At 45.4% G+C, this 22,195-nt stretch overlaps 1 protein-coding gene across 4 annotated transcripts in view; it reads left to right on the top strand.

The window, feature by feature from the left end:
* Positions 1–22,195, top strand: part of AMOTL1 (angiomotin like 1) — a 161,462-nt gene that overhangs the window by 10,207 nt on the left and 129,060 nt on the right. For 3 of the 4 annotated variants that reach the window (XM_019530315.1, XM_019530314.1, XM_019530313.1), the window contains exons 2-3: positions 5,094–5,228; positions 8,844–8,894. In XM_019530315.1, coding sequence (XP_019385860.1) covers positions 5,144–5,228; positions 8,844–8,894 — 136 coding nt within the window. In that variant the 5' untranslated portion in view covers positions 5,094–5,143. Of the gene's footprint in view, positions 1–5,093; positions 5,229–8,464; positions 8,506–8,843; positions 8,895–22,195 lie in introns of those variants that run through there. The other variant, XM_019530318.1, reaches the window with a different exon arrangement.

The raw sequence follows: 22,195 nt of genomic DNA, 5'->3' as shown, positions 1-22,195 counted from the left end.
TTGTGTCATATACCTAATGCTTCTCCAGTTGCCCAGGGACTCTTCCTGAAAAAGAAGGGGCTACTGGCAGGCTCCCATAACTGGGCAGTGAAGTAGGGTTCCTCTGGAGGACTCAGGACTCCCCAGCTGGTTGAGGGCAGAGGTGTGGGAAAATAGGTCTCCACTGGCTGGTTGGTGAAAGCTGAGGGAAAAGATTTTCTAGTAGGACTAGCAGTTTATATACTACTTTTGCTAAAACAACTCAGTTAAATTAAAAATACAATTATATATAATATAATACCATTTATAAAAGCATACAATAAGATTATTCATTCTTAATTTACACAAAATTAAAACAGAATATAGTGCATAATTATACAAAAAATGGATAAAATGAAGCAGCAGATAATACAGTAAACTAGCCAGACTGTATTTGATTTTGGCCTTTGTTCTTGGTGCAAGTAATGCAAATACTCCTAGGGAGTACAGGACAGTCTCCAAGTTGTTAGAGAGAAGCCAAATTGTTTTTTCTTCAGTAGCCCAGTGCTAACAATTTTCCACTAACAGAAATCTGTTTCCTCCTATTTCTTAAAAAAATAAGACCACAAATAGGGTTTTAAGTCATTTTTCTCACTCCTCCCACAAGAGCGTATTCTGTCCAAATGTGGTGTCCAACATCACCTGCCCATGACAACTGCATATCTCATTAGAATGAATCCCAGTCTAGTAATGGTCTGTCATTGTTTGTAGTTTTCTACTGCGGCTAAATAAGTTTCTAGGCCAAAGGAATGCTTTATTAATCACAGAAAGGGGAAGTTTGAGAAGGTCTCACTGCCTGCGTATCTGTTTGTATTCTGGCAGCTTTAATTCTTAAATTTATGTCTTGCTTTAAATATAAGGGAAGTACTGGCTCAGTGATTCTCAGTACATTTCCCAGGCCCTTTGTCTGGAGGAGAATATAGATGTTACTTAACCATCCAAACAAGGGTTTAGTTGGAAAAATAGAGGCTTCAAAAATACACTTCTTAGGGTATCTGGTGGGCATTAAAGATCTAATGTTTAACCAATAGTTTAGAATTCTTAATTGCCCTAACATGCTCTCATAAATCAGTCCTGTTTCAGAGCACATGAAATACATTTTCTTCTGTAAGGTCTAGAAGAGAGAACAGGCTTCTAGTTTTCTCCAGGCTGGCCCTTAGGGAGAAAGGGGATTCTTGCCTTGGAAGTACAGCAGTTTTCATTAGTAGGGAAACAGAGACACCTCTGCAATACTGTATTGGCAGACAAGGTTTTTTTAACAACATTTGTTCAAACTTTAGGCCAATGGGCCTTGATTTTTCACCTCTTTTACACCTCTGTGACTCTACTGGGCTCCCTGAGTGGAAGTGAAAGAAGAATCCACTCTATCAGGTACAGATTCCCTCTGATCTAGTATCAGATCTTGGAGATATGATCCAAGCTCTGCCACATAAGAACCCAGGATCTGGGATATACATTCACTGAAAAGCTGGAGCTACTGACTGGAGGTTGTACCCAATGCCACCAGCTCAGGCAGATGAGAGAGTCCTGTTCCCGAAGGCCCACATGCCTTTCTAATATCAACCAAAGCACTTTTGGTCCGCACTACCACGGTGTCTGTTTCACTTTCATTCCCCCACCATAGACGCATTGTACACCCTGGAGCTCCACACTGCTGCACACATGAGGTTATGGCCAAAAGTCAGAAGACACCTATATGGGGCAGGTCCTAAATTGGAGTAGTTTAGTGCAACTCTGTGGTTAGCACAGTACTATGCTGTTTTACAGTCACTGAGGAGCTAGCCCTGTATAGTTACGGCCTGTTATCTATTTAATGCTTGTTCTTATGTTGTATTTACAAGCCACATATTATTTATGGTTTCTAAATACTGTATTGATACCATTAATTAGATGCAGCCAGAATAAACAATCATTCCCAGAAACGTCGCTGTGGTTCAACGCAACAGCTCTCTTCAACACCCTTGTTCCTTCAAGTCATAAAAATTCAGCTGCTCCCTCCTATGCAGGGGTAGATAAGTAAAAGCTAAAGCAATACTTGTGATTTATGACACGATTAATAGTTTCTCAATGCCTGATATGATTAGCCTTAATACATTTTTACTCTTTTTTTTCCTCTAATGCTGGCATGGAGTTCATGCTTCAGTGGAGCCAGAGAGTTTGCAGTTTCAGTTAATATTCTACTTGATGTGAGTTTGTGAATCATGTCTAGATGATTCTGAGTAGAGGCCAACAGCAGGCCCAGAGCTGAGATTTGTCAGTTAAAGACATTGGTCTTTTCAGAAGAGACGGTGGATGTAGAAAAGCTATTTTATCTCTTACATTGTGTTGATCCCCCTTTTATTTTCTTACTTTGATGCTTTCACTGTACTTGTAGGCAAGCCCTTCTCTCATCAGTGGGAATGAACAAACTGCCAGTAATATGCTTGCATTTTCTAGAGCTGCGCAAATAATGGATTTTTCAGTCTGCTGTCCAAACCAAACACTTGGAATCAATTTTTGCTTTTAGTTAACTGTAAAGAGAATTTTTTTCCTGGTACTGAATGAAAAATTTAATTGTGGGGTTAGTTAAACTCCTTTTTAAAATCTTAAAAAAAATACTGGGTCACTTTCAAAACAAAAACGTCATTTTGAAACAAAGTTGAAAGTTATCGTGTTGAAATACTCAGCATAAATCATTTAAGCATTTCTGAGAATTTTTCCTCTGTTCAGTCAAAACTATTTAGTAAATTCAACCCAAATTTGTGTATAGTTTTGGTGGACCCTGAACTGCATTTGTCATTGAATATACTTTTCACCAAAAAAAGTATTGCTCAGCTCTATTCAACAGGATTCTATATTTACTCTCTGCTTTGTTGCAGAGATACCGGAATACTTAGTGGGTGCATCTACATGTGCTAGTTATGCACCTGAATAAACTCCAATGCAGTTTGTGCTAGAGTGTTTTGCTCCTGGGTGCAGTGTTTACACATGCACCCAGGACTGCAACACGTTGAGCTGGGTCAGAGCAACCTCAGCTGGCAGGGAGCCCGGGAAGTCAGCCTGACAACCCAAGGCTGCTCCACCCCTTCTCAACATGCTGCGGAGGGGCTGGCTAGGGCATGAGAGTGCTCTAATGCGGGGGTAGCCAGCAGACAGCCCCTGCACTGTAGCACCCTCATTTCCCCCAGCCAGCCCGTTACCATCTACACGTACATTGTGGCACATTAAATAACTCTGCCATAGGATAGTACTTGTTTTGGGCAGTACTATACTGCAGTGGAGTTAATTAATTTACTGCAGCCCAATAGCACTGTGCATGTAGATGGTGACACTTTACTGGAGAGCTAATTAGTCAACTTTGCAGTAGAATGCACATGTAGATGCCTGCAGTATCTAATACTTAGGATCCAGTGGTGTTGTCCTGACATCTAAGTACTGACTAGGTATTGTTATGCTATGGTAATGTTATGGTAATGTTATGTGGTAACTGTGGTCCATAATTTTCCTTTCCCCTAGGGCTGTATCAAAGTAACAGCTTTAAAACCTAGTACAACTCCAAAGGACTGCATCAGCACAGGATCTAATTCAAAGACTTTTTGTCAGGACCTGCCTCAGTCAAAGACTTGCACTTTCTCTGCACACATGCATGCACTCTTCCTCTCTCAATTTGTTGTCTCTGCTCCCTTCCTTCTCCACTCATCTGGCAGGGGCTTCTCTCTCCGCTCAGTCTGCAATCTTCCTAAAACAAAAGACTGCTTTTCTCTATGAGTCCTGCTGTTTAAAACAAAATTCCTTTGTATCTGCAGCTCCTCTCTGCCTCACTGATTTTGTAATTTTCTGAGAGACTTTTTCTTTATTCTAGCTCTATAATATCTCAGTGCTTCTAGCTATATCTGGATATCATAGCAACTAGCTGTAAGGAAAAACTAGAAATAACATGTTGACTCCTTTCTATCCTGGTATAATAAGGAAAATATAAGTCTGTGCCTCCATGTGCTATTAATTATCTTACATAAAGTAAGTTTATGGGTAATCAATATAGGTCAATGGACAATAAATATTTCAAACTCAGAGCCATTAAAATAACAGCATAATACCAGAGCAGATAGTAAATCACTTGGGTTATTAACTTTAGCTCAAAAGCACATCATTGTGCCATATCTAAGGGACCCCTAAATAGTATCAGTACATCTCTGTATTAAAGGAACGTGGTTTCTGGTCCTGGTCTGGAAACAGTGAATTCAGGACCTATGGATAGAATAGCATAGGATTTCACTGCCTGAGACAAAGGTCACAACCATTAGTTTGAAATCAGCAGCAAATTCCACAAACTTTTATATTGACTAGTTGCAATAGAAGCCAAAGAGTCATATGATTCAAGTTAACTTAGTCCCCCAGGTTCCCAGGATGCTTTGCACCTCCCCCTCCTCCCCGCTTCCAGGGTGGGCAGGCTAGCCGTGGCCCAAGCTGTCTGCTCCAGCTGAGCAGGAAGGCATGCTCTAGTGCCTCCTCTCCCCTGTCTTTTGGCCTGAGCCACTGTAGGCATGTGGCTTCATTTCTGGAATCCAAAGTTAATGTTTGGTTACTTGCTTATCAGTTCAACCTATGCAGCTTAGACCAACCTATGAAGATTGAACTGATTTGGCCTCAGGCTTTTTGACTGTCTATATTTAACTACTGTGTTACTGTGATTATTTTATTTTGGAGTTTTGCTACTCAAATTCTCTACGCACATGGTCAATACTTAAAAAAAGGCATTATACTAAAATGTTTAGAATTTGATTCACTGCCCAAAAATAATTGTCTGCAACATCAGCTCAAAAAGCCCATCCAATAATCCTTCCAGCAGCTTCCTTCTCATTGATATGAAAGCCCACTTGTTCAAGCACCCACCAAATTCTTACCATCTTGATAATCTTTAAGGTTAAAACCAGCAGCTAAGCTTTCTCTCAAAACCCTGTCCTCTCCTACTTTCTCCCCCCCAAACAACCCCATACAGACTGAACACAGCTTGACACTCTCCTTCAGTGGATATCTGCATGCAGATTTTGAAGCTTGGCAATTACATTTCCAAATCTGTTTTTGTTATTCCTCAGAAAAAACTGCGGGAAGCTTGCTGGTAGCTCTTGGATGCTGTGTGTGAAATATGGACCTTAATGAAAACTGGAAACTGGATGGAATCAACTGGCTGGCTCATGATGGGACTCTTCCCTTTGCCAGTGTAAAAGGAGGTACAGTAACCGTGCGGCTTTCAGTCAACAGAGTGAACACTCAGGGCAACCCCAGCTTCTGCCACACTCACTCACAGACAGGAGCTCCTTATCCTCTGAGTAATCTCACTGGCTTCATCAGGGCAATTTTTGGAGTGAGGTGCCCCTCAATGTAAGGATGGGGGAATACAGAGTGAACCACCTTAGTGGCTGGCTCTTTGCTGACAGACAGAGCTCGTATGTTAGATCCTTTTTTAGGCTTGTCTTCATTACTTAGGGGGACTAATTACAAATGATCATCCTTTCAGGGCTTCATTCCTCTGGGGCTCTGCCTGTTGGATTTGATCACCATGATCCTCTCCTAAAAAAAGAGCTTTGCAAGAAGCAGTGGGTCACTAGAGGGCTGGAAGTGGCCAAGTGGACACATCTTTATTCAGTGACATGCTTGGGTGAGGACTTTGGACAAAGTAACTCCTGGAAGGGGAGTGAAGGGCAGAGGAGGCAGTCCTCTCTATTTATTCTATCCAGAGCCCCTCAACTTTCCCAGGGTGTGATCAGTCCACCCAAACTAAGGCTGTGGGAGCCCCCCTCTACTGGAGCTCCCCACACCCGAGTTCTTAGTTGTGCTGCTACCCCAGAGCTGCTGCTTAGTCTCATAAAAGCTCTCCAAGGTGTTGTAGTGGGAAATAGGAAAGGAGGTTATTCCTGGACCCCAGGGTACAACCCTTCTGGGTCATGGCAACACCAAGGGTTTAGAAGTGTGCTTTTTTTCCACATTGCTCCATTCTAGGTCACTCCAAATCATGTAAAGCAGCAACCTGAACCTCCAATTCCCACATCCCAGGCCATGACACAACACACTCCACACTCTAGATTAAATTATCTTCCAGATGGCAGTTTCTGAAATGTTTTGCTTTGGTAAAAATATTCCACCCAGCTCCACTGATTTCTCTGTATTGCTAGCGCTGGCTAGCCTTGGCACCTATTACAGGGAAAGGGAACAGGCCAGGACATGGTACAGACTCTCGTCCCACAAATTATTTTAAGTTGTTGGAGTTGGCCCTGTAGTTCAAGCTGCCTAGTTTTGTGTACCTGACCCAACTGGCTGTTTGTTCAGTCCGTCCTGATAAGAATCACCCAAGTGCCATTCTAGCAGGAAAGTTACTCTTAAACTATTCAGTAGCATCTAGATGTGAGGCATTACTATGTTGTTATGCTGAAGCTAAGGCTAATTTTCCCCTGCTTATCAAGATTAGGCTGTGCTTCACCTAAATTTTTTCCACCCTAATCCTAAACTCATTGTTTCATAGTTGGGATGGGCTGTTCAAGGGCAGTATGGGGTCCTCTGCTCATGCTCCACCTGAATGAGCTAGATTGTGGATCTAACATAAATGTGCACAAAAATGTCATGGATTTTCCTCATGCAGTTCAGGAGTTTAGGGGGAAAGAAGCCAAATGTACAGCCCAAATCATTTGCTTGTTTGTCTGAAGGGGAGTAGCACGTGACTAGATAAGCTAAGATACGACCAAACTGTTCCTGGAGCATCTGCTTCCCATCCATCTTGAAAATCTAGAAGGAAAAAATTGTATGTGGTCTGTCTCGCATGAAGGTGAAAGGGCCTTCTCAGCTTAGCAGCTAATATGGTCAGCACAGTTACAGCATGCCGACATCTGTGCTCAGCACCCAATAGTGTAACTGGGAGGGAAGGCCAACTGGGGCAGCAACAAGTGCTGTCCTGTGCATCACTGCTCCCCAGAATAAAAAGCTGTCCTGCCACACCTCAGCCAACCACACACAATACAGCGATGTGGCTAACGTTATGCTCATCTGCATACAACTCTCTAGGCCAAATGACCTTGCCCTGACACCACCATAGCTTTCTTTTTCACCGCATTAACCTAAATTTATCTGAACACTGACCACATGCGTAGGTCTGTGTTATTGTTTCATATTTATATTTTGGTAGTGCCCAGACCCCCTGTTGGGATTATGCCCTTGGTATACGTGGGTCTGTACAGATGACAGGGTCCTGTTCCTCCAGAGTTTGCAATTTAAGAAGCAAAGTAACCTGGAAAGCCAGGGAAGATGGGGGGCAATCAAATGTGCAGAATGGTTAGACACATGTATCTGTTTGTATGCACATGGGTGCATGTGCCTCCATATTTTTGCTCTGCAGGTAGGTAACTACATTACATCTGATAGGGAAAAATCACAAACTTTGTATCCCCAGAAATGCTGCTGCATTTGTGGAGTCTTGAAGATGTTGAAAAGTTCATGATTGATTTATTTTTTATAAAATAAAAAATGTGCACCAGTTTTACAATTAACAGTGACTCAACAGCTCCTCTACCCCCTGTGACTAGTGCCTACACCTTGAACCCGGTGGAGTTTCTGCAGGCATCAGAGCAGAGTCCTGATTTCAGCTGGGGTCAGGATAGGGATGAGGGGATTGTGGGTAAGGTGTTGCCTTGGGATACAAGAGATTTGCATTAATTTCCCACCTCTGCCTTCAACTTGCCACATGCCTCTGGGCAAGTCTCTACACTTTTCTGTGCCTCAATCTCCCCAGTTGTAAAATGGGCTTCCTAACATCTCCTGCCTCCCAGTGGAAGTTGTGAAGATTGTTTCATTCATGGGCATGAGGTGACACAATCCCATGAAAGCAGAAGGTGCATGGATTTCAAGGCTTGCCTAGAGACTAGTGGAGGAGCAACACTGATTGTATCACCCGTGAATATTCACCAAGTTAAAGGAGCACCAGTGTCAGGCAGCTGAAAGTCTTGCTCTGTCTGCTCTTCAGGAGGGGGAGAGCCAGGCAGTAACATTTTCCCTTCTGGCCAGTGGCTGAAATCAGCCCTGGCTACATTCTGCCTGTTTGACAGACAAGGTTTCAGTATCGGGCAGGTCAGATGCAGTCAAGTGAAGGACCAGGAGTCTTTTTAGATTATTTAATCTCTTGTGGGAGGATCTGGCCATTCCCTAGCTTTTGAATAATACAAAGCAAAACAGAAACCCCAAAATACCCTCCTAAGAGTGGGAGAGCTGATGCTGAATGCATTTGCAGAGCATGCCTGCTGCAGTTGCCTAGCGACCAGTGGGGAGGCAGACTGGGTGGCAATGAGGGGCTCCTCTTAGCACAGGGAGGTATTTGCGCTGTCAGGTGGGTGCAGGCTCAGTGTGCTCATCTCTGTTCCGGCTAACAATGCTTTTGGCCGAAGTTTGGGTGCAAAACAAGCAAAAGAGGAGATGGGAGACACAGTTTTTCTGAAAAGTCCGGGGACCACAGCAGAAAAAGAGGTCAGAGTTGTGTGTGTGCAGACTGGGAATCCCATGAAGAATGAGGATGGTGCAGTGCAGCCCTCTGGGACTGTGCCAGTGGAAAGTTTCTGGGGGCTGGAAGGATGATGAGGTTTTTCTCTGCAGCAAGAAAATGCACTGGTTTCATTGCTGAATTGACCAAAAGTTTCTCTGCCAATTGCTAATTTTCCAAATAGACATGCTAAAATAAAGCATGCCTGGGAGGAACGGGGGACAAGCTCCTCTCTGCAGTGGTACTGAAAGTAGGTTTAATACTCAAACTATATGCACCTATGAATCCAGTTGATTTTTCCAAGCATTTATTCTTCTCCCTCCAGGCAATGAGGTTTCCGAAGGTACTCCAATTCTGTTCAGTCTGGATCAGTTGGGTAAGTCCATGTTGAGCATATTTTCCTATTTCTTTTTCTTCTCTACATCTTGTCAGGTAATTACAAAGCGATTACTTAGATATAAAAAAAAAAAAGGAGCAGCTACTGAGTGTGGTCTGCTGCATACATGCATAATTTCTTGCTTTTTCCTGGCTTGTTTTTGAATTTGCAGGGCAGAGAGATAGATTCAGCTGGATACCAGGAGATTGTATTTAGTTATCTTCTGAGTTACATTTGCTTAGGAATTTTTCTTTGGAACAAGAGCTTGCATCTCCCTGTTGCAGGTGTGACAGCTTTCCTGAATATAGCTTTAAATTTAACCCATGCCTGCCACTGGAACTATTGTGATCTGAAGGTGGGAAGTCCTACAAGAGTTTCCCAAAACTTGTGTCCTCTTTTGCTAGCAGTTCAAGCAGAGGGCTAGGAGTCGGGACTGAATGTATGTGAAGCATGAGTGAAGAGTCCAGCTCATAGGTGGAACTCAGCAGTTCACTTCCTGCGTTACTATGAGTTTGACAAGCTCAGAGGTTCAAGAGAAACAGACTAAAAGCACAGTCAGAGTTCAAGACCTTGTTCACAACTTCAAGTGGGCCCTAAGAGAAGGTGGCTGGCAGCTGGGAGCTTGCAGTCTGAGTAAACTTGTTCTATCTTGTAGTTACCCCCCCCTTCAGACTTCAGGGAGTGCTATCTAGCTTTTCATCCTACCACTAATTTCAGAGAGTGTGTAGCCAAGTTAAAGCGACTCCCTTGGAAAGCCACAGAGGGTCTCTGGGAGGCTGGATGTACTGCATGTACCATAAATCTTCATCAGGGAGCAGCAAATAGACTGCTGCAGACAGCTCCACTCAGCTGGACTGAGACACAGCCCATAATCTTTTCCCCCATGGGTTCTCCAGCACCTCCAAGCTAGAAGACAAACATCTGCAATCTCTAAGTGGTTTATTACAGGACCCTTAGGTCATAAAGCTATGGAGGCTTTCTTAGTCCAGAGTTCTGTAGGACCTAGTGCAAAGCAATCTGCTTCTCAGCCATTGTTGGATGTGGTCTGCTGAGATGGGAGTGAGAGCATGGCGTGCTATATGCTCAGTCCAGGAGGCCCATGTCATCAGCCTCAGTGGAACCAGCTGAAGATACTGGTTATCTGGCCCCCTGAGGAACAGGGAAAGGGCATGCAGGCACAGTGGTGGTGGGGAGGTCATGCTGCCGAGAGAAGGAGATGAAAGAGAAGCAGATTTCAGGGATGGCTCAAGAGTAGGAAAGGCCAGAGGCATTGTCTGCAGTGAAGTACTATGTGCAGGTAGGAAGATAGAACTGGCTCAAATGTTGTGTATCTGAGGGGCAAGGGCTTGTTCTCAGAAATGCTGATTGAGTGGCACTCAACTTGGATAGCCCCGGCTGGCGTCCATGGGCACACTGAGAATCTTGCTTCATTGCCCCTAAGGAGGAGATGCTTTGCAGGTTGTAGGCTGTCACCGTGGGAGAAGATAGTGAGACACGAGCTGCAGCTCAGCCTGGGGCACCTCAGGAAAGAACACTTTCTTTTTCCATTTAACCTGTGGCACCTGTGCTCCTAAAACAATGGTTTTCCCTCTGACCTTCAAACCAAAGCTATCCTAAACAGGAATGGTTGTTTTAGGTGCAAGCCCCATAATTTTCATCAGCATTTGGCACTAAAGCTTCTGGGGCAGTTCTAGGCAATAGAGAGCAAATCTCTCATAGGCTAGGAATTTCTCTCATAGGCTAGGAATAGACATTAAAAAAGCCTGAGCCTGAATTGATTCAATTTTTGTAGGTTAGTCTAACGTGCTTACGCTGAATGAGTTTGTAACCACACAGACATCCCCTCTGGACCAAAAAAATTCAGGCACATGCCTGCAGTGGCTCAGGCTAGAAGCTTGGGCATGCTAGAGCAGCGCCCCCCGCTTCCTCAGTGCTGAGCTGAGGGGTGTGTGGCCAGGATGCTCTGATTAGGGAAGGGCTCCCCTCCTCATGATCACCCCAGCAGGAAGCTGATAACATGGTGTTTATCACCCCTAACTCAGTGTTCATCAGCCCATTAAGAAAAGAGAGGGACATTACCAGCTACCTGTTGGTTCTGCCTTTCTCTTACAGCATGTACTGTAGCCAGCATGTGGCCTGCTGGCTAATGCTGGGAGGTTTCTGTGTAAGGCAGAGGGGAGAGGTGAGGGGAGGGAAGGTGGGGGGAACAGGGGAAAGCCAGGTAGATACCTGTAGTCTCTGCCAGAGCTCCAGCCAGGGAGCAGAGGGGAGGGGCCAGCCCTGCTGTGGAGCAGAGAGCCCCGCCTAGAAAGCATGCCAGGGTGCTGGGGAAGTCTGGTTTAACTTAAACCAGGGAGGGATCATTGCATAAACCGGGTTGACCCAAATCAGTTAAATCTGATACTATATTCAACCAGCTTTACCTCAAACCGGTTTCAGCTGTTTTCAAACTGGTTTATGTGCACTGAATATCTGTTCTGTTACAGGTTTAAACCAGTTTGTGTAATGTCTGTCCCTAGCCATAAAGCCTGAATGATGAAAGAATCACATAAAAGAAGGTGATCAGGGTTAATCCTTAAGTATCACACAAGAACCATATTTGTTTGCTGTGCTTTCCAAAGTTCTGCTTAGCTGGAAACCAAAGGAAGACTCTTCTCTGATTAAGAGAAGTGGGAGGCTAGTGATCTTTTAAAAATGATTATATCTGACCATAAGGTGGAGCATCTTGTCCCATAGACAAGAGAGGCAAGGGCTTGTTCTAACTGTATCCATAAAGCATGTATTTTCCTAAACTAGAACATAATACTTGTCTTCCACATCCAGAAATGAACAGCTTGGGACAGTCTTTTTACCTATTTCACCCAGTTCACCTGACCATGTGTATAACATGGCAAGGGGAGGCAGGGAAATGTCTAGCTTACCCTTAATTGAAGCATGAGATTTGAATATTACTGCAAACCCAATCTCCTTTTTCTGAAATACTGGATTTCTCATATGAAAACTGAACTTACAGCTTGGAATAACACCAGCAATGGAGGGTAAAACAAGGTTGTCCATAAATAGAAGTAAAGAACATTAATTTTAGCATGTGCATGCCTGTACTGTAAATCTAATACTGGGAATCTGGGTTTCTTAACGCAGTGACTAAACACAAGCTATATTATTGCTAGCTGGTTAAGGGTGGTGGTGGACAGTAGCAGTTATTTTCATTGATAAGGATTCTTCCATGCAACTGACAGGCTCTTTGGGAAGCTCTATGGGGCAAAGAGTTTGGATGACTATCAAGGGCTCTTCAGTCTACAAAACTAGGCTCACCCATAGCTTTGTAGGAACCCTGAGGGAGGGCTGTGGCATTACCATGCTGCTCTGGAAGTAGATTAGCAGCTAGCTTGTGCCATAGGATAATCTTTCCTTGCTCCATTTCTGCTCTAAAGAGGAAATAAGCCCTATACAATTCCCTTCCTCTTGTGTGCTGGTACAGTTGAGCTGGCTGGAACATTGTGGGGGCTCCCACACAAACCCTGCTTCACACCTGCCCATTTTCTGCCCACTTGTGTGGAAAGGGAAGTAGCAGCTCTCTGGAGACTGCTTTTCCCTGTGTGGGTGGATTAGACATCCCACAATCTGGACTTCAGGATAGCAATGATTATTAAAAATAGATTTGGTAGCACTTTACATAGCTCCTGTGTCCTCCAAACATAAAGCAAATCATCGTGTTCCAAGCTAAGATAGTCAGGTCCAACAAAGAATTTGGGATAGCCATACAGAAAGGAAAGAACAAAACAATATCAGTGCTTAGAAGAAGAAATGCATTTTTAGCAACAAGGCGGGGGGGGGTGTAGGTATGTGTATATGAGAGAAAAACACAGGTCCTTATGGCCAGGAAGTGAGTGACTATTCCAAGTGTAGGGGGGTGTGCTTTAATGAGATTTCTGGTCTTTCCTATGTTCATCTAGTTCAAGGGTGTCAAACTCACTCTGGGCCAGTTCTGGACCAAGAAGGTCCTTGTGGGCTGGATCAGTGGCAGGGCAGGCAGCAGCACTGTGTGTAGCATTGTCAGCACACCCACTGCTGCTCTCTCTGCTGCCAAAGGCTGCCCTCAATAGGGCCCCAGAGCTGGACACAGACATAGGCAAACTGAGGGGTCACCTGGGTCCCAGACAGAAAGGGGGCCCGAAGATGAATGATTTTTTTGTTGTTGTTTTTTTGCAACAAAAAAATCATTATCTCTGGCAAAGCGGGGCCCTATACTAAAAGTTTGTCTGTGGCTGCCAGGAGTCTAGGTGCGGCGCTGTCTGGCCACTCACTCACCCTGCCACAAATTTGTGACCCCCTGTTAGCTCCTGATCCTGCTTGAAATATCATAAGAATTATTATGTTATTTTGCTACTTTGGCTTCCAACATGAAACATAGCAGTGGAAGAAAGATTAGCCATTTGATTTTTCAAGCTTTGTGAAAGGTTTACGTTGCGTGACCAGTTCTTTCATTCCTAGTAGTTGCCAACAGGCCACATAATAGTAAAAGAAAGTTGCCAACAGGCATGACAAGGAGCACCTCCTTTCAGCCTTTACCAAACAAGATGGGCGCTAAGGGTAATGAACCGCGTTGGGAAGTTCTCAGCATCTGGCAGGATTGGATCCTTGAAATGCTTCTACAAGCAGCTGTTTCCTTTCTCCAAGTAAAATTACTGTGATAAGCAAACACTGGAGACATCCTTTTGTTATGGCTGTATGACAACTAGGCAGAAGTAACTCCTTTTCTTTCTTTTCATTTATTTGTCCCTTCTCTCCCATAGTTCAGTTACAGGTTTTTGAGTGTCTGAATCAGCTGGACATTTGTTGGGTTCCTTTCTTCCCTGAATCAGAAAACAGAAAATCTGAAAATTTCACACTTCTTTGTTACCTAACAGAATGATATTGGACTGACTCCTGGGTGAATTGCAAGATGGACTTGTTGGCTTAAGAAAAAAGGGAAGTGAAAGGAAAGAGAGATGCTCTTTTGAGCAAGAGCATCAGCTGTTGCCAACATACTGTTCCACTCAGTGAAGTGCCATTAAGACAATTTAGCACAATATTGGGGAAGGGGGAGAGAGATAGGACAGGTTGGAAAAATTCATGGGTGGGGAAAGCCCCCTTCAAGAGTGAACCTGGAACAGACTGATAGGAATTTGATGACAGAGGGGGAAAATGAAATGCAGGTGGAGGTATGGAAAATCCATCTTCTCACAATCCTGATCAAATTGCTTTTGTAAATGACACATGTGAACATTTTTAGGGCCTGTACACCAAACTTCCTGATAGCTGGATACATGCTTGATTATTTTGGTGTATTCTTTACATCTGTACTATGTGTATTATAACCCTGTTAGAGATACCTGTTATATTCTGGTTGCAGGAAATAGAGCTTCTATGGTACTCAGTTCCTGCAGAAATATTACAACTGGGAATCTGGTCCCATTTGATTAAAAAAAACCCATCTCTGACCTGTTTGTTCCCATTGCTTAGTAGCCATCTAAGCTGTTTTTTTTTCTTTGTTGTTCTGACCTCATCTTTCACTGGAATGAATCCAGGGAACTAGTGCTCTGCTTAACACAGTCCTCTGCCAGAAACCATATAGGTCAAATTATTAGAGGAAAGAAAAATGAAAGCTCTTTGGCAAAATTGGAAAAACAGATGTGCAAAAGTGATTTTGCTTTTCCAAAGGCAGCCCTGCCTGTTAAATGCACATCGGGGGGAACCTGATAAGTCTGTGCAGTCATCAGCATAGTGAAGACCTTGTGGTGGCTATTAATATAGCACAGTCCTATATTTCTTTTAATGCTCACTGAGTTTTGGAGCTCACTGGCTATCTGGTAGCTAGATTGTTTAAACACCATTTGTAGATGGAATTGTGTAAGTACTGTTCGAAGAGTGCACGTGGAATTGTCTCTGCTCATAACTTATAATGTTTCAGAGAAGCTGGTGATTGTTAAAATAATATCTGCTGAAACAAGTTGTGGATGTGGGGTAAGCAAAATTTGTGACTAATCAGACCAGCTAGCATTCTTTCCATCTGACGGGGCAGGAGGCATGGTAAGGACATCTTTTTTTTTTTTCAAAGGATCTGTGTAATTATTTACTAAGCTTAGCCTAATGGAACTTCTTGATGCACTATAAGCTAATTCCATGATTCAGTTCATGCAGGTGACCATGATTGTTTTAGTTCATATCTGTGGCTGGCTCTACACACTGTATCACAGGGGGTAATGTTAAGTGGGCTATTATTCATAGAGTACCTAGTTGAATATCTCATGAAACTGCAGGCACATCAAGAAATGCATGCAGGCATTTGGGATTGCCAGTGTCAGCTGTAGTGGGACAATTATTTGTTTACTTGCAGCACTTGGAATCTATGTGATTACATACATGGGTAGTTTTATGTGTAATAAGTGTCAATACCAACCTGCAATTGCTGTTCAGAACAGCTGAATCCCTTCCATGAGAGCTCAGTGATCTTCCCTGAGCTCCATTATAATAACCAAGTCAGACCTATATTGTCATTAATACAGAACTGACAGGACCGGGAGATCCAGGAGCCTGGTCATGGCTGAGTCCAGTAGACCCCTGGAAAAGAATGGAAAAAAAGTTGTCTCCTTCGCTCCAGATCTTGCCAGGGGAATATGTGGGGTGTTTTCTTTTCTACTTCCAACTTACAGGTCTTAAATCTATTCCATTGCCTTAGTTACCAAAAGGGAGCTGTGGGGGAGCAGGCTATGTGAAATGAGATTAAATTGTCTATTCAGTTATAGCACACAACTCTTTACCTGCCAGCAAGGCATCTGTAATATTCAGCATCAACAGAGTGGCCAAGGGCAGCATGAACACTTGGAAATGAAATGCTGTAACTGGAGGAGTTCTCTTCTAGCCTGCTGCAGGCGCTGGGCCTTTGGGAGGAAATGCTAAATTCAGTGTACCTGTGCTTTGAGGAAATTTGAACTGCTGCTTGCCTCCTCCCTACCTGTTACATAGTAGAGGACATATCATCCAATCTGCACCCTTCACAACTATCACTTCATTATAGCATCAAACTGGAATTGAACTAGAGGAGGATATTGAAAAGGGCTAGCAAACACCACTCTAAAAATGAAGGATATGGGGACAAATACAAAGTTATGGACCCCGAGAGAGAGAGGGAGACCGTCATTCACTGAAATTCATCACGGTCTGGATCAGGCACCATGGGTCAGATGTGCTGTAGAAAGATTGATTCTGAAACAGTCCTCCTGCTCAGTGCTTCCCTAAAGTACTGTGATTGTTATTGATCTTTGGGAGAACAGTGTATTAACAAGGGAAAAGCAAAGTGAGGACTTGGTAAAAAACATATAAACCCTTCTAAAAGCTAGCACAGAGGGAGCTGTGGATAGTCTAGCCAGACTCAGCTGATTCCCACAGGTCCGGCTCCATTCAGATTATATAAAACTCTTTACTAGAGCAAGTTAATTAAAAAAACCCCAAACATTTACCCTATTTCATTCAGACAGTAATTAGAGAAGGAAGACAAGAGGTGTTTAAATTGCCATTTTGAAATTAGCTTTGTGAGAAATCCCTCCTTCCTTTTTGCACACTGACATGAATATGCATATTACAAGCCAAAGGCGAAATGTTGTCTTTGTTTATGTCTGACTAGTTGCTCATATGAATACAAATAAAAGCAGCCTTTATCTCCAGGGTCTCAGCAGATAATCTGCCCTGAAAGACCAAGGGCCATATGAATCACTGGGAGTTTAGGTGTGTAATAGTATTCAGAGGTGTAGGTTGTCTCAGTCCTGATCCTCAAAGGAAACTTACAAAATACTTCCCAGGATGAGGCTATGAACTCCACTTCATCAGCTTCCTGGACACTAAAAATCATGGAGTAAATATAAACATTGGATTTATAACACAGTATAACCTGCCTGACATCTGACTCCTCAGGTATCTCTCCACTATTCATCTACCTTCTCGCCCCCCCCCGCCCAGCCTGTTTTTCACCCATCGACTCCTCAGTCTACATTTTCACTGACTGCCTGTCTTGCATGCAGACCAGCCCAGCCTCTGGCTTCTTTACTTTTCATTCCATCCAGGAAGAGCTCACACCAACTGCAGAAACTGCCTTAGCCTGATGAAGGGTTTTTGAACCCGAAAGCTTGCTTAATAATTGTTTTCCAACTATTTAAGTTGGTCTAATAAAAGATATCAGATTAACCTTGTCTACCTAATAGTATTCAAGCACTTAAGTGCCTTTTGGGCCTGAACATAAGTGACTTGACCAAATGCAGATAGGAATCCTATTACAGAGAAGGAACAAGCAAGCCTTCCCCAGTCCAGGCTAATGCCCAAGCCACTGGACCATCCGTTATCTCATCAGCATCTTGAAATATGTAGGTAGAATATGATTCTTTGTTCTTTCACCCTTGAACCATAGTGTGTTTGCAATTCTGCTGTGTTTTATACCTGTGCCAATCCAGAGTGTATTGCTGACTTTCGGGAGCTTTGGAGCTCTGCCACTCTAGCTCAAAGCTAATCTTGCACCCTCAGAACTAGGTGCTCAGCACTTCTAAGTCAGCCCACTTACTTTGGTGTCTAAACACAAACCCAGGAGACTAACTTCAGGTGCCTGCATATTGTGATAGCACCCAGCGTTTGCAAGGAGCTGCACAGCCCCACTGGTTGAAGTGCTCACATACAGACAGGAAAGCTCTTGTCTGCTGTGCCCAAGCAAGATGTGCAGTTCAAATGGGGAAAATGCTTCCAAGTTAAATAATAGCACAGAAGAGACATGCATGCCAGGACTGAGTAACCCTGTGATCTTAGTAAGGTCACTGGTGCAGCCCTGTCATGGCCCCCACCCATCATCAAAGTGGGACAGATGGACCAGGGCAGAGCCCAGGATCAGCCCCACGCTGCCCCTATGCCACATTTGGGAGCACTCTGTGAAGTGTGGCGTGCGCACCAGATTCTGGAAAAGAGACAGTGTAGTGCTGCTTATAAGTTTTTTGTCTGCAATGTGCTTCCTGGGATGTGCACAGTGCTGTGCCAAGGCAGGCACATGGCCTCAGTTTCAGGATCTGATGCATGTGAAATGTGCTGCTTGATGGTGGCACAGAGGCAGTGCAGGCTTGCTCCTTTTCTTTTATGTGAGTAGTAAAGCACCTTGCACATAGTAGGCTGTGCAGGAATAACTCGGATAGTCCCGTTGTTGCTGGGCACTGTGCTTGTGTGTGGAGAACTGAGATAGAGAAATCTCAGCAAGGTGCAAACAAAAACCCTGAAGAAACATCAAAGAACTGTCCAGTTATGTTGACCCCAGGACAAACAGCGAAGGTACAGAAAGATATAGGTGGCATAAAGTGTGGGTTGGGATGCGTGACTCCCCAGGCCTCAAGAGAGTCATGCGCACACTTTAGCACAGTGCTTAGAGAGCCTCTGAGGAATAATGGCACACACACAGGTGCTGCTACTTACCAATGAGGTGGGCTCCCAGTAAGAAACACCCCTCCTCCCCTAGCATCAGTGTGAAGAATGGTTTGACTAGGTTGGGTCAGTGAGGAGAAATCATGAATCCTTCAGACTACAAAGAGAACACATCCTGTGGAAACAGCATGCTACACAGCAGAGAGCCTCTGGGTGCTGACAAGTTTCCTGGGTTCCTGTTAGTGCAGTACTGCTGTCCAGCATGGTCAATAAATCCATCGCTTGTCTTGAAAGAATAGGTACTGTGTGCTATTTAGGTGAAAATGAGTGATGAAGCAAGTATACAACAAGGGAGAGGGTCTAGAGTTAATAATAGCAATGCTACTTCTAATCCTCCCCCACATCCGTGCCGTCAGATGCAAACACACAAGCTACATTCACATCAGTCTGGGGGGATTGCCTAGCAGGTACCAAGGAGAGATATGGTTAAGGCACTGAACTGACACTCAGGTAAGCTGGGCTCACTTCTGAACTGCCTTTATGGCCACCTGAAAGTCACTCAGTTCCAGATCCAGATCAGTAGATTAGGTCCTTGCATGGGGCTTGGAATGAAGTTAAGTGCCAGCAACCACAAGCCCCATAAATGTCTAAATTCACTTTGTTCCTACACTTTGGTGCAAAAAGATACATAGGTGCTTTTGAGAAGTAGCCCAAGTTCAGGGCTGCCAACCCAAGAACATGTTTTCACTGACAATTGTAAAGCTTTTTATTGATGCCCAGACTTTTTTACTGATATATGTTATACATAATGTAAACGTAACTCTTCTGCTAAGCCTTGCCCTACTGCCAGGCCCTAGTTTAAAGGGATGGGTTCAGATTTCAAGGTTTAACATCAAACATAGCAAAAAGTATAAAGTTTGGTTGTCAGTAAACAGTTTGCAGTAAATAAAAATATTCAGTTGGCAACCCTGCTTGACAGCACCTATCGTTTTACAGGGTGGGGGTGATTAACGGCTCCCTAATTACTGCCCATGTGGGACCCGGGCTGGTATCCATGGCACTCCCAGCAGTGGGTGTGGGGCAGACAAGCTGGGGTGTCCAGGCAGTGGGGCCCGCTCTGGCAGCAGTGACAACACTAGCAGCAGCATCCAGAAGGAGCGGCCGCCCCCGGGGCTGCTGAGAAGTGGAGTCTGGCCATTATGCCACTCCAGCCCTGCCCTGCAACCAGGGGTGGTGGGACCAGTGCAGGTGTCATGGCTGGGGCTGCCCCCTGCACCTAGGCTGGGTAGGGCTGAGCGACCTGCCACAGGCCATATTAAATCCCTTGGCAGGCTGTCACTGTTACGGAACAGGGGCAGGCTCCACTGAGGGGGAAAAAAAAAGTGGTGAGGGGTTTGATCTTTCTTGTTTTTCTTGCAGAGCCTGCCCACCTCTCTTATGGCTGGGGGGGGTGAGCTGCGGTTGCCCCTGAGCTGCGGGGGGGGCTCAGACCTTCCCTCCCTGGCAGTGGCACCCTCCAGGCAGCACCCGCTTGCTAGCAGCCCACCCGGGAGACCCTGGGGGGCACTGCTGCTGCAGAGGGAAGGTCTATGAGGAAAAACAAAAGAATCAGGCCCCTTGCTGCTTTTTCTTGGCAGAGCCTTCCTGCACGAGCTGCCACTGGGTTGTGCAGCCCCTGAGCTGTAGGGGAGTTGGGTACTTCCCTCCGTGGCAGCAGCACCCCCATGGTGCTAGCTGCATGGGTGCTGCCCCAGCTCGCAGGCAGCACCTGGCCCAGTCCAGTGGTGCATGGGGCACTGGAAGCCCAGGTGTGCTTGGAGAAGCTGGGGCGTGGCAGGCTTCCAGCACCCTGTGCACTGTCCTGGCCTCCTGGGACTACCTGGGAATGGGCTGGTTTGCCCCTGGGGCAGTGCAGGAAGGCAGCAGGAGGACAGCTGGGTGAGCTGGTGGCCAGAGAAGGTGGCAGAGAAAGTGCACAGGATGCTGGAAGCCTGCCAAGCCCGAGCTTCTGCGAGCACGCCTGGGCTTCCAGTGCCCTGTGCACTGGCCCTGCCGCCTTCCTCGGACACCAGCACACCCAGCCGCCCTCCTGCCACCTCCCCACACTGCCCTAGGGACAAGCCAGCCCATTCCCAGGGCAGCACGGAGAGGCGGCAGGAGCTGTTTGGCATGTACACGACAGATTTTTTTGTCCACAATGGGACAATTTGCCATGTCCAAACTAAAACACATCAGAGGTGGTTTAAGTTGCCACGCTTGAAAAAAAAAGTTGACAAAAAACCTGCACATGTACATGGTGATGCCATTATGCTAGTCAAATGGCGATTTCTCGTCACTTTTCATCAAGTGTACAAGCGCCCCATGAGAACAGAATGGACAGTGATGGAAGGGTTCTCAAATAAAGACTGTGAACTGTTGTTGGAAATGATGAATACATTAACACCAATGAAAATGGTATGCTGATGGCTGGAAAAATGGAGATAACTTATTTTCTGAATAACGCTGGGCTATCTCTGCAGTTGTCTGAAGTAGGAAGGAAAATCTGGGCATCCTTTAGGTCCTGATCCAAACTCATTGAAATCAGAGGGAGCTATCTCATTACTTGTAATAGGTTTTGGATCAAGGCTGCATTCAGCAGTGGAATAAAATGTTAATTGGCTTGAACTATTTGTGTTTACTTTTCCATCATCTAGAGTTTGACTATAACCAGGATCAAGAGCAGTCTTGCAAACGTTGACACACACACTTTACTATATTGTGAGTAGCCTTATTCCTGGGAGTAAAGTGAAAGCAGGTGTGTGTAGGAGTTTGCAGGATGGGGACTTTAGTAACCTGGATCACCTAAACCAGTAGCTGTCAACCTTTTTTGTACCTGGACCCATTGGTAAACATCAATGGCCAGTGCCGCTGTCTCCAGCTCCCCAGTGTGGGGCAGGGAGGGTGTGTGGGGTAGGGGAGGCTGAGACTCTGCCAGTCTGCAAGGGAAAAGCTGAGGTTTCCCACGTTGTTGTCCTTTAACGGAAATTCCATTTTTAAAGTTGTCCACGACCTTTTCATATATTGTTGTGACCCAGAGCTGGAGAAATGCTGACCTAAATCAACTGCATGCTAAGTGACTGCAGCAGATCCTGCAGGGAAACCCATTCATGTTGTGTCCTTTGCTTCAGTCCTGAGAAGGCATGGGCCTGGGAGGTGTGCAGAAGGCTTGTCATGCACTGCTGGCACATTCATCCCCAAACTATTTTAACTTTTCTGTTTGGCAAATGCAGGGCTGCTCCAGAAGTGGAAATACACTGCGGTTGCAGGCGGGGGTTGAGCAGAGAGGAATTTTTTTTTTAAAGCGCCAACTTAGCCAGGTTTGAGCCCAAATGCTTTTATGCATTTAATATTCTAAGCAAGCCTAACAGGGTGGCGGGGGCAGAGCCCGTGCAGTGCCCTCTGGCGTAAATATCTGCAGTGCGATCAGCCCTGGAGCCCCCCCAGTTGGGGGTCAGTCACCCAAGACTGCCCCTGCTGAGCTTTCCCTCTGCCCTCAGTTGTTAGGAGCCGGGTGTGAGCCCCCGGGGGCGCCTCCGACCTCCCGTCCAAGAGCTCAGCGGGTCGCGTCTGGGGCCCGGCTGCTTCTCTCGGGACCTCCCCTCCCCTCCCCTCGCGCGCCTGCTAGGACCTGGCAGGTGGCCCGGGGGTGGACGTGTGCGTGTGTGGACGTGTGCGTTTAGGCGTGTGTATTTGTGTGTGTGTGTGTGTGTGCACGCGTGCGTGTTCTTGTGTGTGCGTGTGCATGTGCGCGCGTGGGCGGCGGGCGATGCCAGGGCCCCGGGCCGGGCGGGAGCGGGCGGCGCTAGGGCCCGGGGGCGGCCGCGCGGACA

This window comes from Crocodylus porosus, unplaced genomic scaffold (genome assembly GCF_001723895.1).
Source record: "Crocodylus porosus isolate Cpor-Errol unplaced genomic scaffold, CroPor_comp1, whole genome shotgun sequence".
NCBI lineage: Eukaryota > Metazoa > Chordata > Crocodylia > Crocodylidae > Crocodylus > Crocodylus porosus.
The sequence above is the reverse complement of the archived record's forward strand: the minus strand, read 5'-3'. Positions and strand labels throughout refer to the sequence as shown.